This window comes from Myotis davidii, unplaced genomic scaffold (genome assembly GCF_000327345.1).
Source record: "Myotis davidii unplaced genomic scaffold, ASM32734v1 scaffold933, whole genome shotgun sequence".
Lineage (NCBI taxonomy): Eukaryota > Metazoa > Chordata > Mammalia > Chiroptera > Vespertilionidae > Myotis > Myotis davidii.
The window spans coordinates 1,779,557-1,794,053 of NW_006285240.1; the positions used below are offsets into that span (position 1 = coordinate 1,779,557).

The 14,497-nt window shown below is 39.5% G+C and overlaps 1 protein-coding gene across 2 annotated transcripts in view; it reads left to right on the forward strand.

Moving 5' to 3' along the window:
- The first annotated feature begins 9,183 nt into the window (after positions 1-9,183).
- The window catches only part of LOC102755893 (gastric triacylglycerol lipase), a 10,391-nt gene continuing 5,077 nt past the window's right edge, over positions 9,184-14,497 (forward strand). Inside the window, exons 1-5 of one of the 2 annotated variants that reach the window (XM_006755853.2) lie at positions 9,184-9,309; positions 9,467-9,584; positions 10,395-10,593; positions 11,433-11,542; positions 13,228-13,364. In XM_006755853.2, the coding sequence (XP_006755916.1) occupies positions 9,205-9,309; positions 9,467-9,584; positions 10,395-10,593; positions 11,433-11,542; positions 13,228-13,364 (669 nt within the window). In that variant the 5' untranslated portion in view covers positions 9,184-9,204. The remainder of the gene's footprint in view (positions 9,310-9,466; positions 9,585-10,394; positions 10,594-11,432; positions 11,543-13,227; positions 13,365-14,497) is intronic. The other variant, XM_015558832.1, reaches the window with a different exon arrangement.

The window sequence follows — 14,497 nt, forward strand, 5'->3', positions numbered from 1 at the left end:
AAAGAGATGAATTGGGGCTGGGAATTTTAGGAACAAAGAAGATTTCCCTGGAACAAAGAAGATTCTCTAAAAATGTCTATTGAGTTGAACACATTATTTTCTATTTGAACTCCATACTTGGGACAGTGGGAACTGTCTCAAACCTTCAAACCAAAAGTGATATCATTGGATTTTTACTTTAGGATTCAAATTAGATAACAGTTTGGTGATGCATTGAATAATGAAAAATTAGAGGCTAGAATAGCAGTTAAAGGTGATAGTAACAGTCCAAATAAAAAAGAAATGGCCATAGGACCTGAATAGACACTTCTTCAAAGAGGACATACAGATGGCCAATAAACATATAAAAAATGCTTAATGTCACCAATCATCGGAGAGATGCAAATTAAAACAATGAGGTATCACCTCACACCTGCCAGAATGGCTATCATCAACAAATCAACAATCAAGTGCTGGTGAGGATGTGGAGAAAAGGGAACCCTGGTACATTACTGGTGGGAATGCAGACTGGTGCAGCCACTATGGAAAACATTATGGAGTTTCCTCAAAAAATTAAAAATGGAACTACCATTTGACCCAGTGATTTCACTTCTAGGAATATAATCTAAGAATCCCAAAACACCAGTTAGAAAGAATAATCACCCCTGTATTCATAGCAGCTAAGATCTGGAAACAGCCCAGTGCCCCTCAGTAGATGGGTGGATAAAGAAGCCATGACACATTTGCACCCCACGGTACTATGCAGCTATAAAAAAAAATCTCTTGCCCTTTGAGATAGCAAGGGGGGACCTGGAAAGTATTATGCTAAGCAAAATAAGCCAGTCAAAGAAAGACAAATACCAGATGATGTCACTTATATGTGGAATCTGATGAACAAAATAAATTGAGGAATAAAATAGACTCAAAAGCATGGAAACATGGAACATACTGACACACCTCAGAAGGAACAGTGGAGAGGGGATGGGAAGAAATTAATCAAATAACTTAAATACATATATGCATTGCCCATGGACACAGACAATAGGGCTGTGAAGGCCTGGAATGGGGGAGGGGGAACTAAGTGTAGGGGGCTAAGGGTCGGGGGGGAGAAGGGACATCTGTAATACTCTCAATAATAAAGATTAAAAAAACACAACAGTGTCATGGTGGTATTCCTAAGGGAAATAATGGCTGAGCTGAGACCTAAAGATGAAGAAGAGTTAGCAAGCGGAAAAGGAGTGGAGCAGGGAGAGTGGAGCAGGGTTGAGGAGGTTAGTGGGACTGTTATGAGTAGAGAAAGCATCATGTTTCCTCATGGATCTTAATACATACTGCAAACTGGAAACTAACTCCCTTTTACTAGTTGCCACAATGACCTCTGGCTAATCAGAATTTAAGGTATTTATAAAGAAGCAAGAGCATGTTGATTGTTTGGTTGCATTATTGTAAGAATCATAGATCTCTTTCAAAGACTACTAGTCTACACTAATAATAGACAAACATGGTAATTGACCATACCTTTGCTATGCCCACCATTGGCAGATCAGAGCAATATGCAAATTAACCGCCAACAAAGATGGTGGCTAATTTGCATACTGCAGGCAGGGTGGGACAGTGTGAGCCGCCATACAAGCCCCCGTGTGCAACCTGGGGGTGGGGGCTCAGGTGAAGCAATTGCTGATCAATTCTCCTGAGCCCCCGCCGGCCCGCCTGGGACACAGGGTCCACTCCCCTGTGCAACCCGGGAGCAGGCGGAGGCTCAGGAGAGGCAATTGGCATCACTTGCCTTCGCCTGAGCCCCCACCCACCCACCGGGGACATGGGGCTCTCTGAGAGAGAGAGAGAGAGTGAGAGAGAGAGAGAGAGGCGGAATTTGGCACCCCACATCCCTCCCTGATCGACCACTGTGATTCCAAGCCAGAGAGAGCTACCTTCAGGCTGCAGCTTCAGGTCCCTCACCCCCAACCCAGGCCTGAGAGCACAGTGCTGGGCAGGGGCACCCAGGAGTTCGGGAATGCAGCGCGAGGGGCCTGCACAATGTGGGGTGGGGGCTGTGTTTACACCGCCAAGTTCCCCACTTCTGCCCTTGCCCACGCATCCCTCCTCCTTCCCCTCAGAGGCCCAGGTCCTGCCTACATGCTTGCTGGAAAGGCCCAACTGCACCTGGGAGTGAGCCATGGCAATGGGGACGGCCGGACCAGGGCAATTCATGAGGGCAATGAGGCCTGTGGGGCATGTGCAGCCCTCGGGTGGTGGGGGTGGCCGGCCAAGCTGAGTCTGGCTTCAGTGGGGCCAGTGGGAGCCCAAGACCACCCCAACCCCCATAGGTCCTGGGCAGACGGTGGCTCAGTGGAGAGCGGTGTCTCCATACATGGTGCCAAAGGGCAGCTGTGAGCTGCTGCAACCCTACCCCAGGCTTCAGGGAGGGGGAGAAGGCTCGCAGCCACCAGCACCCTAGGTTGCACCGCCTGTGCCTCAGCCTGCCAGGTTGGCAGGATCCGGAGCAGGTGAGCTGCTCTCTTCCCCCAGTGGTAGAACATGAAGGAGAGCACTGGGTGCAGGGAGGGGACCTCAGCTGGGATCCTCCTGGTGTGGGGAAGGGGCCCAGCCTGGGCCCAGTGGGGAGCTTAGGAAGTCTGGCTAAGCAGGCGCTGGTTCATACCAACTCTTACTCTGCCATCTTCCTCCAGCTCTTCAAGCTAGCCCCCTGCCCCACCTGTCTGGGGGAACGGGCTCTGGGTGACCTCCCTGAGCTCAGACTGTGGACCCAGAGACCTCAAGGAAGAGTGCCCAGCCGGGCCCCGGGCAGGAGCCGGTGCAGAACTACCAGGGCAGAGTTGCTTTGGAAAGTATCTATATACCTGATCAGCCAGTTGCCTTCCACAGAGGGAGGCCAGACTGCGGCTTAGGCCTGCTCCCCACAGGGATATCAGTAGAACATCCTGTGAGGGCTCCCAGACTATTAGAGGGGGCAGGCTGGGCTGAGGGAATGCCCCCGAGTGCACACATTTTTGTGCACCAGGCCTCTAGTATTTATATATGTCCAGATTCTGACTCCAAATTATTTTCAGCCACAGTGAAAGGCCAAAGGAACACATCCTGCATTCTCTTGTTTAAATCTACACAAGCAATGACATGAAGAAACATGGTTAATCTACTTCCCACCTCCTAGTGAAGTAAATTCAAATTGCATTAGGATAGCGAGCAAAACCCTCTCCCTTCGTGTTGATCTTTATGAGAATGTGTCACCATCTTTTACTTTCAGAAATGTTATTGTCATGAAAATCAGCCAGACTCAAGCAAAGGGAAGATATTTGCAACATAAAAATATGTAAATACACGCGGTATTGGACATATCCTAAATTGTTTTCCTAGTTTATTGAAACAATGCAACTCCAATTAATTGTATTTTGATGGTTGGTGGAAAGTTGATTTATAACTTGCCATTTTGGGTAATTAAGTATGAAAAAAAATAATGATTTCTAAAAATAAATGGCAAACTATTTTAAGAACTCAAAATATGATTCTCTTTTTCTCTTACTATGAGCTACAGATTTGCTCATGGTGGTTGCAAAAAATCAGCTATATTTTTAAATATAAATGTTTTAATATCACAAGTCACTTGTAAACATAATGATAATATTCAAACTCCAAACAATGATTTTATGTAATGAAAATGATACCACCCATATGTTTTTAAAGGGTGGAATTGGGTTTGGTACTATATATTGGCTAGACTATTGTTTGAAGGGTTAGAGACCCTGATCAAAGACCGTGATAAAACACTAATCCTTGCTGATTACATATATTTGCAGGTGCTTATCTAACCATCCGGTCAGAATAGTTTGTGCACTGTATTTTTAAAAATCAAAGAGGCCTTTTGTTATCTCAGGCCTTTTTATCTGAGCCATACTGCATAATAATTTGCATTATACCATGGGTTTAACAGTTTTTATATGTTTAAGATATCAAGAATAATTTTGAATGTTTTTGAAATCATTAGTCATCAAAACTCCTTTGGCCAATATTTATGATTGTTAAAAGTTGAAGGGGTGAGCCCTAACCGACTTGGCTCAATAGGTAGAGCATCAGCCTGCGGACTGAAGGGTCCTGGGTTCAATTCCGGTCAAGGGCATGTACCTTGGTTGCGGGCACATCCCCAGTAGGGGGTGTGCAGGAGGCAGCTTATTGATGTTTCTCTCATTGATGTTTCTAACTCTCTATCCCTCTCCCTTCCTCTCTGTAAAAAAGTCAATAAAATACATTTTGAAAAAAAGTTGAAAGGATGAACTCAATACTATGTGAAATTGAATGTAGTATTTTAAAAAATTAATTGAATTTATTGGGGTGACATTGGTTCACAAAATCATACAGGTTTCAGTGTATAACTCAATAAAACTTTGTCTTCACACTGCATCATGTGGCCATAACCCCAAGTAAAGTTTATTTCCATCCCCGTTTTCCCCTCCTTTGCCCACCTCTTCCTATTCCCCACCCCACTTCCTTTTGGCTGTAGCCACTCTGCTGTGTGTGTCTTTGTGTTATATGTATGGGGGTTTTTGTGTGTGTGTGTGTTTGTGTGTTCTTGCTTAATCCCTTCACCTTGAGTATAATATTTGAGTTTTAGGTTTGTCCTTTTATAATTAGATGATGTTGAGATATTAAAGACATGGCAATTTAATCAGTGAGTGAGTAATTCTGGCCATTGTTGAGCTTTTGTATATAAGAAGCAAGTGCAAGATTAACAAAAATACTAACTATCCAGCAAAACATAGTCCTGTATCTGAGGAGACTGTGAGTATAGCTTCTGTTGAACAAAATTAATAGTTATTAGATTCATTTTTTCTTTAACCCAATTGTGCATTCTTAAAAGCCTATATATTTGTTGAATATTGATCTACATAAATGTTTCTATTTGAATTAAAGCTTATTCTTCTGGGATTTGATTTATTTTTTCATTTATTTTTATCTGTACATAGGATTCTGAATTACTAGATGACAAATGTGTTTATTAATTCAGCATTTTTGTAATGAATGTTTAATGAGCGTCTAATATCTTTTATTTTCCTTTTTGAGAAGTAATAGATCAGCCCTCATATGAACTGACTTTATTGATATGCTACATTGAATAATTTCATTTCATTCAAATCAACTGCTATTGAATTAACCATTGTAAATATTGTTGTTAAATTTTATAGGCTACTAATGTATTTATTTAAATTATAAATCCCTAAAAATAAGTTTAGACCAAATTATGTAACTCTCTCTGGGGATGTTCCGAGTTGTTCCAAGTAGATGCTGGGCTAGGTTATCCTAAAGAAGCATTGTAGTGGAGAAGAGCATAGTCTTTGGAGACATACGACCTAGTCTCAAAAATGGGTTCAGTTGCTTTCTACATACTTTTAGCCTTGGTTTTCTCATCTGTAAAATGGGTAATATAATGCTACCTAACTCATAGGCTTAGCATGAGAATTAAGTGAGGTGCTACTAAAATATCACTGCATTTTTTCCAATGTTTAATAGATGCCTAACATGTTCTTAATAACTTTCCTTTTATTATCTTAATGAATTCTTATGATAACTTCAGAACCTGCACTATTACTGGCCCTATTTTATGGAATAGGAAACCATCTTAGAGAAGGTAACTCTATTGCACATACGACATGTCAAACACACTATCCAGCACATAGTGAGCACTCTGTAATGTAAGTGTTGCTACTGCCATTATTCTAGAACTTGTCATTAGGTATTTTGAGAACACTAGTCTGCCTTTGAACTTAATAAATATTTATTGAATTATTAATTTCAGGCACACTAAAAATAAATTGCTTTAATACTATCCTCTACATGGCATTCCTTCAAATATTTGAGGACAAATATCCCTTCTCCCTTGAAACTTTTCCCCAGCTTAGTACCTGAAGATTCTCAAAGTTGTAGATGGTGATTATAACATAGGACATTTAGATGTTCTGGGTCTAATGTCAAATATTCTGACTGTGCTGAGAAACAAGTGATAATTGCCATCAGAAGATAAAAAATCTAGCCGGCTTGGCTCAGTGAATAGAGGGCCGGCCTATAGACTAAAGGGTCCCTGGTTCGATTCCCGTCAAGGGCACATGCCTGGGTAGTGGGCTTGATCCCCAGTAGGAGTCGTGCAGGAGGCAGCCGATCAATGATTTTCTGTCTCATCATTGATGTTTCTATCTCTCTCTCCCTCTCCCTTCCTATCTGTAATATATATAACTCATAGGCTTAGCATGAGAATTAAGTGAGGTGCTACTAAAATATCACTGCATTTTTCCAATGTTTAATAGATGCCTCACATGTTCTTAATAACTTTCCTTTTATCATCTTAATATATATGTATGATGTACAGTGCTGTCAAAATGGTCATTTGGAAAAAAAGAAAACATATAAGTTGTAATTTTAATAAAAATGTAAAACTTGAATGGAGCACTAGTTCAGTTCTACTGAGTTTGAGTATATTTAAAATTCCTAGTTACTGCATGAGAGAAAATGCTGACCAGTAGCCCAGGGACAAGATGTTGACAAGCAAGGCTGATAAGTTTTAAGTTGGGCAACCCAGGTGAAGCTGGGACCTACTAAGTTTTTATGAGAGATTAGAGCTAATATGCGCATCAGTTAGACTACTGTCAATGTAAAACATTTCATTCATTTTATAGCAAGCACATTTTGTCATGGGCCTCTTGGCCTATATGGCTTTACAACTACAAGAAGCCTAACAATTTCAGTGTTTTATTTTTACTTTTAAAAGCATACCAATTTATTCTCATAAATGGTGCTATGTGTACTAAATATACTGTATTCAGTGCCTTGCTCTTACAATTCATCTAGGATAACTTTTCAGATAAGCACAAATAGATCTACCTCACTATTCTCTTTGAACAATATGCATGGCATTCTGTGGTGTGGTTGTAGAATAATTTAAAATTATGTTCTCTACTGATAGGCATTTAGGTTGTTTCCAGTCTTTCCTCTTATAAATAATGTTGTAATGAACATCTTAGTACATGCATTTTAGACACATTAGTAATCATATTTGAAGCTAAATTTCTAAATGTGGAATGGAAAGGAGATATATATATATATATATATATATATATACACACACATATATTTAAATTTTTACATTCCTCTTGAAAGACCTTGCAAAAATTTATATTCCCATAAATAACATTTTAAGTGCCTGTTTTACCTAACATTGCCATTACTGTAACTTATCAAACTTTACTTGAAAAAGGTGGAAAGTATTATAACATTCTTGTTTTAATTTATATTTTGTTGATGATAGGTGAAATTAAGAACATTTGCAAATGTTTTTAAGTCTTAAGGTTTTATACAAAAAGCTTTTATGTACTGTACCAATTTCTATTGCTGTTGCTCTCTTTCTTACTGATTTATAAAAGCTAACTAGATATTAAAGAAATTAGTCTTTTGTCATAGGAGCTGAAAATATTTTATGGAGATTGACATATTTTTTTTTTACTTTTTAAAATAGCTTATAAAAGCCAGCCAATTTTGATAAAGCAATTATGGGAAAGATCTATTATTTAAACAATAGCACTAAGTCAATCTACTTGAAACTGTCATTAAATTATCTAAGAAGTAGGTTGCTATTTTTTACCTATAAAATATGAGTAGGCTGAATTGGAAAATTGCTTTTCAAATCATTTTCAAATCATGATACAGATTTCCCTTTTTGTTGCTTAAAGCTTGTGAAAAAAATATATTCTACCGTCCAATACATTGACACTTTATATTTGTCAAGGCCTACCTAAGTAATTTCAATTAGGTAATAGCACCAAAAAATTAAAAGTGCAAAAGCTTTCCTAAAATTATATTCACATGATACTCTAGTTATGGTAGCATTTTGAGAAGGTGGAGGTAGCTTCTAAATCCACATAATTACCTCATGATAAATATTTATGGAGTGATTATTATAAACAATATTTAAAACATTATAATTGTTTTGAATACTTGTTATATTGAGATAGCATCTTGAAGAATCAAATGCCCACACAATGCCTCACACACACACCCCAACTTTGGACTCTCAAAATAAGTTGAATATAACATTATGCCAGACAATCAGAAGACTTTTTAAAAAAAAAATTTTTTTTTATTGATTTCAGAGAGGAAAGGAGAGAAAGAGAGAGATAGAAACATCAATGATGAGAGAAAATCAATTGGCTGCCTCCTGCACACCCCCTACTGGGGATCGAGCCCACAACCTGGACATGTGCCCCTGACAAGAATCAAACTCAGGACCCTTCAGTCATGAGTAGGCTGGTGCTCTATCCACTGAGCCAAACCAGCTAGGACTAAGAGACTTTTTAAATGCTTACCTGAGGACATGTTTTTATTGATTTTAGAGAGATCAGAAGGGAGAAGGAGAGAGAAAAACAAACAAACATCGATGTGAAAGAGAAACATTGATAGGTTGTCTCCTGTATGTGCTCAGACCAGAGATGAAACCTACAACCTAGGTATGTGCCTTGACCGGGAACCAAAACCACAACCTTTTGGTGTATGGGACAACACTCCAACCCACTGAGCAACCCAGCCAGGGCAGAAGACTTTTGTTTTTTAATCAATTAAGTTTTGTTCAATATCACTTCAAAACCCTTCAGTCATGAGTAGGCTGGTGCTCTATCCACTGAGCCAAACCAGATAGGACTAAGAGACTTTTTAAATGCTTACGTGAGGACATGTTTTTATTGATTTTAGAGAGATCAGAAGGGAGCAGGAGAGAGAAAAACAAACAAACATCGATGTGAAAGAGAAACATTGATAGGTTGTCTCCTGTATGTGCTCAGACCAGAGATGAAACCTACAACCTAGGTATGTGCCTTGACCGGGAACCAAAACCACAACCTTTTGGTGTATGGGACAACACTCCAACCCACTGAGCAACCCAGCCAGGGCAGAAGACTTTTGTTTTTTAATCAATTAAGTTTTGTTCAATATCACTTCAAAACCAAATGGAAATGTTCCTAATCAAAAGGAATCAAACATAGGGAAAACATGCTAAGCATTAACATGCCTGGCCTAACATCCACGTCTCAGGTCTTTGCTCAACAGAATATAATAAAACCTAAGCATTTCTCTACTTTACATGAAGATAAAATGAACAAAAACAGAATTATGAAAGTGTAATAGATTAACCATGGCACAAACTATTCTTCTATTTCAGGCAAAACCAAGATGTGGTCACTATTAACAGTGGCAACTTTGATATCTGCTCTTGGAACTACACACGGTTTCTTTGGAGCATTAAATCATGAAAGCCCTGAAGTGACTATGAATATTGTAAGTTACTGGAGGAAAAACACACACTTGCAAAACGAAGATATTACCATGACTTAGGATTATAGTAGCTTTTACATGCTCAATTAAATATAACACTATCTACTTACTAGATGCATTTCAGAAGTAAACTAAAAAAGTTTTGATTTTTCCCCACCAGAGTCAGATGATTTCTTACTGGGGATACCCAAGTGAAGAATATGAAGTCATAACTGAAGATGGTTATATTCTAGAGGTCTACAGAATTCCTTATGGGAAGAAAAATGCAGAGAATAGAGGTATAACCTTCTTCCCCTTTTTCCTTTCCCCACTCCCCCCCTGTTTCTTTTTTCCTCCTTCCCTCTCTCTTTTCCACCATTCATGCCTTCCTTGTTCTTTTTCTCCTCTTTCTCCACCTTTAATTTTTTTCCTAGACTTAATCCTTGATCATTCTGGAAATGCAACAGTGATGACATCATTTCTTCAAAGAGGTCACCATCAAACGAATGAGAGGGATAAACAGATGATTATAATAATATGTGATCAGAGCAATGCTAGAAGTGTGCACAGGATATGAAGCTAGAAGTCCTGACAAAGGCTCCTAATGAGAAATGAAGGAAAGCTTGCTCTCTGCAATTAAACTGAGCGCAGCCCTAGAGGATCTAGGAGAGAGAGCCAGTGTGTGTGTTGCAGAGGGAGAAAGGGGAGCCAATTCAAGGCTCATTTGTTAAAGAGATAAAGGTCATTTTTGCTAGTACTATTAAAAATTTATCTTTTTCTCATTGTAGAAAAGTTATTCAGTACAAAAAGAATACAATTAAGCAAGGCCACTCAAATTAACATCATGCTGAATTGTTTAGGATATAATTTTTTTCAATAGTTTTTGGAGGCATAATTGGCATACAATAAACTGCACATATTTAAAGTCTATCATTTGATAAGTTTTGTCATCTGAGAAACCAGCACCATATTTAAGGTAGGTGACTCAAATAATAGTCAACTCAAGCAAATGTTTAATTCTAGTGATATGAAAGTCTGTTTCTATCATTATAACTTATCTTAGAATGAGAAATGTGTTTGTACAGCTTTTAAATAATATTCTTCTTTAGGCCAGAGACCTGTTGTGTTTTTGCAACACGGTTTGCTCACATCAGCCACAAACTGGATTGCCAACCTGCCCAACAACAGCCTGGGCTTCCTTCTGGCCGATGCTGGTTATGACGTGTGGCTGGGGAACAGCAGGGGAAACACCTGGGCCAGGAGAAATATATACTATTCACCAAACTCCGTTGAATTCTGGGCTTTCAGGTAAAGAAAAGGAACAATTAACAAGGCACACAAAAGTAAATATTGAGTTTAAAAAGCATGGGTGTTCACCCCATTCAATTCAGTCCCAACTTCAACATATTATATTCCAAGTAAGAAGAGAAGGAAGTAATTTTCATTCTAATTGTTTCTTGGATTCTTCCATACACCTCATTGCAAGGGCAGTTTTTTCTCCAAGGGTAGGCTTTTCACTTTCTGTAATCTCATTACCCAGTATTTGGGAATTACCCTTTATGTTTCTGATTATGCTTTTCTAAATGGAATGAGCACAATGACTGAAGCAAGGACATTTTCTCTCCGGAGTAGATTTGAAAAGGAACATCCATATGGATTCAAGAGGATGTTAAACCTAGTTGGGGGTGAAGAGCAGCAATCTGAGTCAATATTACTATCGAGGTTGGGGTAGGAGCAATGAAATTTGACACCATGGACATATTATGAAAGCCTTTCTGTTAGGGTCCCTTTTGTGCCTTATTCCTGAAAATTACTCATGGAAGTGGAGAACTGAACACAATTTTGCAAATAACAACAGTGGAACACTGCATGCAAGTTATTATTAAATCTGACATTGTTTTAGGGATAGAAATCATCCCAGCTACAGATAGTACCTTGCTTTGATTAAAATGTGGCTTTAATGCTGTGCTTCAGAAATGATGTCAACTGTTTATAAGAAGCCACTCCAAAGAGCACCTAGCACTCACTAATGCTTAGAGAATCTAGTGCTCAATTTCCCAAAGGGAGCCTGAGCTATGAACATGTTTGACTTTTAGAAATTATAGCAAGGAAATATGTTGTCCTATTTTGTCTTTTTTTTCTTGCAGCTTCGATGAAATGGCTAAATATGACCTTCCAGCCACAATTGACTTTATTGTAAAGAAAACTGGAGGACAGGAAATACACTATGTTGGCCATTCCCAGGGCACCACCATTGGTAGGTAAAGTAGTCAGAGAATGTGGTTTAATTCACATAGACCCTTTCCAGTTGCAGGTGTGTTAGTCATTGCTCTATTGCTTTCCATTCATTACATATATAATATAATGTCTTCAACAACTTGATGGTATAGGAACAATTATTATTCCTATTGTACACATGGGGAAACAAACAGGAGGTAAATAATTTGTGCAAAGTAACATAGTTATTACAAACTAGAGGCCTGGTTTACGAAATTCATGCACTGGAGGAGAGGTGTCCTTCAGCCATTCCTATTGTATACATGGGGAAACAAACAGGAGGTAAATAATGTGTGCAACGTAACATAGTTATTACAAACTAGAGGCCTGGTGCACAAAATTCATGCACTGGAGGAGAGGTGTCCTTCAGCCTAGCCTGTGCCCTCTCGCAGTCCAGGAGCCTTGGGGGGATGTCTGACTGCCGGAGAATGTGGGGAGCAGGCCTAAGCCAGCAGTCAGACATCCTTAGCACTGCCGTGGAGGTGGGAGAGGCTCCCGCCACTGCCACTGTGCTCACCAGCCATGAGCCTGGCTTCTGGCTGAGCGGCACTCCTTGTGTGGGAGCGTATTGACCACAAGGGGGCAGCTCCTGTGTTGAGCGTCTGCCCCCTGCTGGTCAGTGTGTGTCATAGTAACCAGTCGTTCCACTGTTTGTTTGAATTTCATATTAGCCTTTTATTATATAGGATGAAGTAGCTCATTTACCAGCCCAGGCACTCTGACACCCAAGCCCATGCTATGAAACATTGCACCACACAGCCTCTGCACTGAATTGATTCCATTCACTCAGTCATATTAATCGGGCACCTACAGATGACCTGAGAATACACAGATTAAAATCTCTGTCTTCCTACTACTTATATTCTAGTGAGAGGAGGCAGAGAAAATAACAAAGATTACAAAGTAAAATATAAAGTTGATTAGATAATGGTAATGCTATGGAAAGAAAAATAAATGAAGGAAGGATATTAGGAAGCATCGGAGGGGTGCATGGCGATTTTAAATAGGGGACAGCACCAACCACTCTCTAAGCCAGGGGTTCTCAAACTACGGCCCGCGGACCACATGTAAATACAAATATTGTATTTGTTCCAATTTTGTTTTTTTACTTCAAAATAAGATATGTGCAGTGTGCATAGGAATCTGTTCATAGTTTTTTTTTTAAACTATAGTCTGGCCCTCCAACGGTCTGAGGGACAGTGAACTGGCCCCCTGTTTAAAAAGTTTGAGGACCCCTGCCTAAGCAATGAAGGAGGTCAGGGAGTGAGGCGTGGGCATTGCATACCTGGAAGACTGGTGTTCCAGGAATAGGGAATGGCAAGTGCAAATGATCTGAGCCTGGAGTAGTACAAATAACTCTTTTTTGCAACAATATGATTATCCTATTTCTAAAGTCAGATAAAAGAGCTCATTATAACTTTTTAAAAGCTCTAGGCCCGTATCCTCATAGTGAAACTGTGGAAACAAAACAAATATTAAAAAATAATAGAATCTGATTAACTTGAACAGGCACTGATGGTTAATCTCCCAGGATTCCTCAGATGGCAATCCTGTTAAACCTAAAGTAATGTCACAGGTGTAACATACACGCATGCACACACACACACACACACACACACGCACGCACACACACACTTCACCTATTTGAGTGTCGTGCTGTTTCAGGTTTTATTGCCTTTTCTACTAATCCCAAACTGGCTAAAAAAATCAAAGCCTTCTACGCATTAGCTCCAGTTGCTACTGTGAAATACATCAAAAGCCCGTTGAAAGAACTTAAACTTATTCCTTCATTCCTCTTCAAGGTATGTGATTCTTCTTAACTGAATGTAAGATATCAAATTGCCCATGGATTTCAAAGGGATGGAAAGACGCAAAAACACCTAGTGACCAATCATGTTTGCATTCAGAATAAAGATGTACATATTTACTAGTACTCTACTATTTCTTGCATCGCACTGGCCACGTTTGAATACCCACTACAGCCTGTGAGATCCCTGTACATTTCTTTGTTCTTGATTACTTCGTGTGGCTTAGCAATGCCCTCATAGATATTTCATATACCAAGCACTCCATTCAGCTCTGTCAAGACTGGGATTCCACCACTGGAGCAGAGAAGGGGAAATAAAACCAAAACAAAATAGTCCAATAAGAGCTGAAACCAGCCCTAACCGGTTTGGCTCAGTGGATAGAGTGTCGGCCTGCGGACTGAAGGGTCCCAGGTTTGATTCCGGTCAAGGGCATGTACCTTGGTTGCGGGCACATCCTCAGTAGGGAGTGTGCAGGAGGCAGCTGATCGATGTTTCTCTCTCATTGATGTTTCTGACTCTCTCTCCCTTTCTCTCTGTAAAAAATCAATAAATGTATATATTTTTAAAAAAGAACTGAAACTAACTGGGCCAAGAAAACTATAAAGAGGAAGAATAAGATAGCAAAGGAAGGGAGGGGAGGGGTGGGGAGGGAAGGGAAGGGAAAAGGAAACAGAGAAAAATAATGGTTGAGTGAGGCAAGGACTTTGAGACCCCTCTTTAAATACTCTTGGCTTTCTATGCCTTTTCCTAAGAGCTCCTTTCTCTTTAAATAGGGATTTCTTAGGGCAGTAGCATAGATTTCAACAAACCATAAATATTAAGTAGGCATACCTGGCAGGGAATTAATAATATTTATTTTTTCTGAAGCTTAATCACCTACATCTCCCACCCATGAAAACCAACACAAACACAGTTTCCTTTAAGAGAATAGTTTAGCCTCAAGCTATCCAATGTCATGATGACATTTCCTTGTCTGATTTTGTCCTATTCAATTCTTTTGACTCTTAATTAACATGTGTGTCTAAAAAGAATAGTTTAGCCTCAAGCTACCCAATGTAATGATGACATTTCCTTGTCTGATTTTGTCTATTCACTTCTTTTGACTCTTAATTAACATGTGTGTCTAA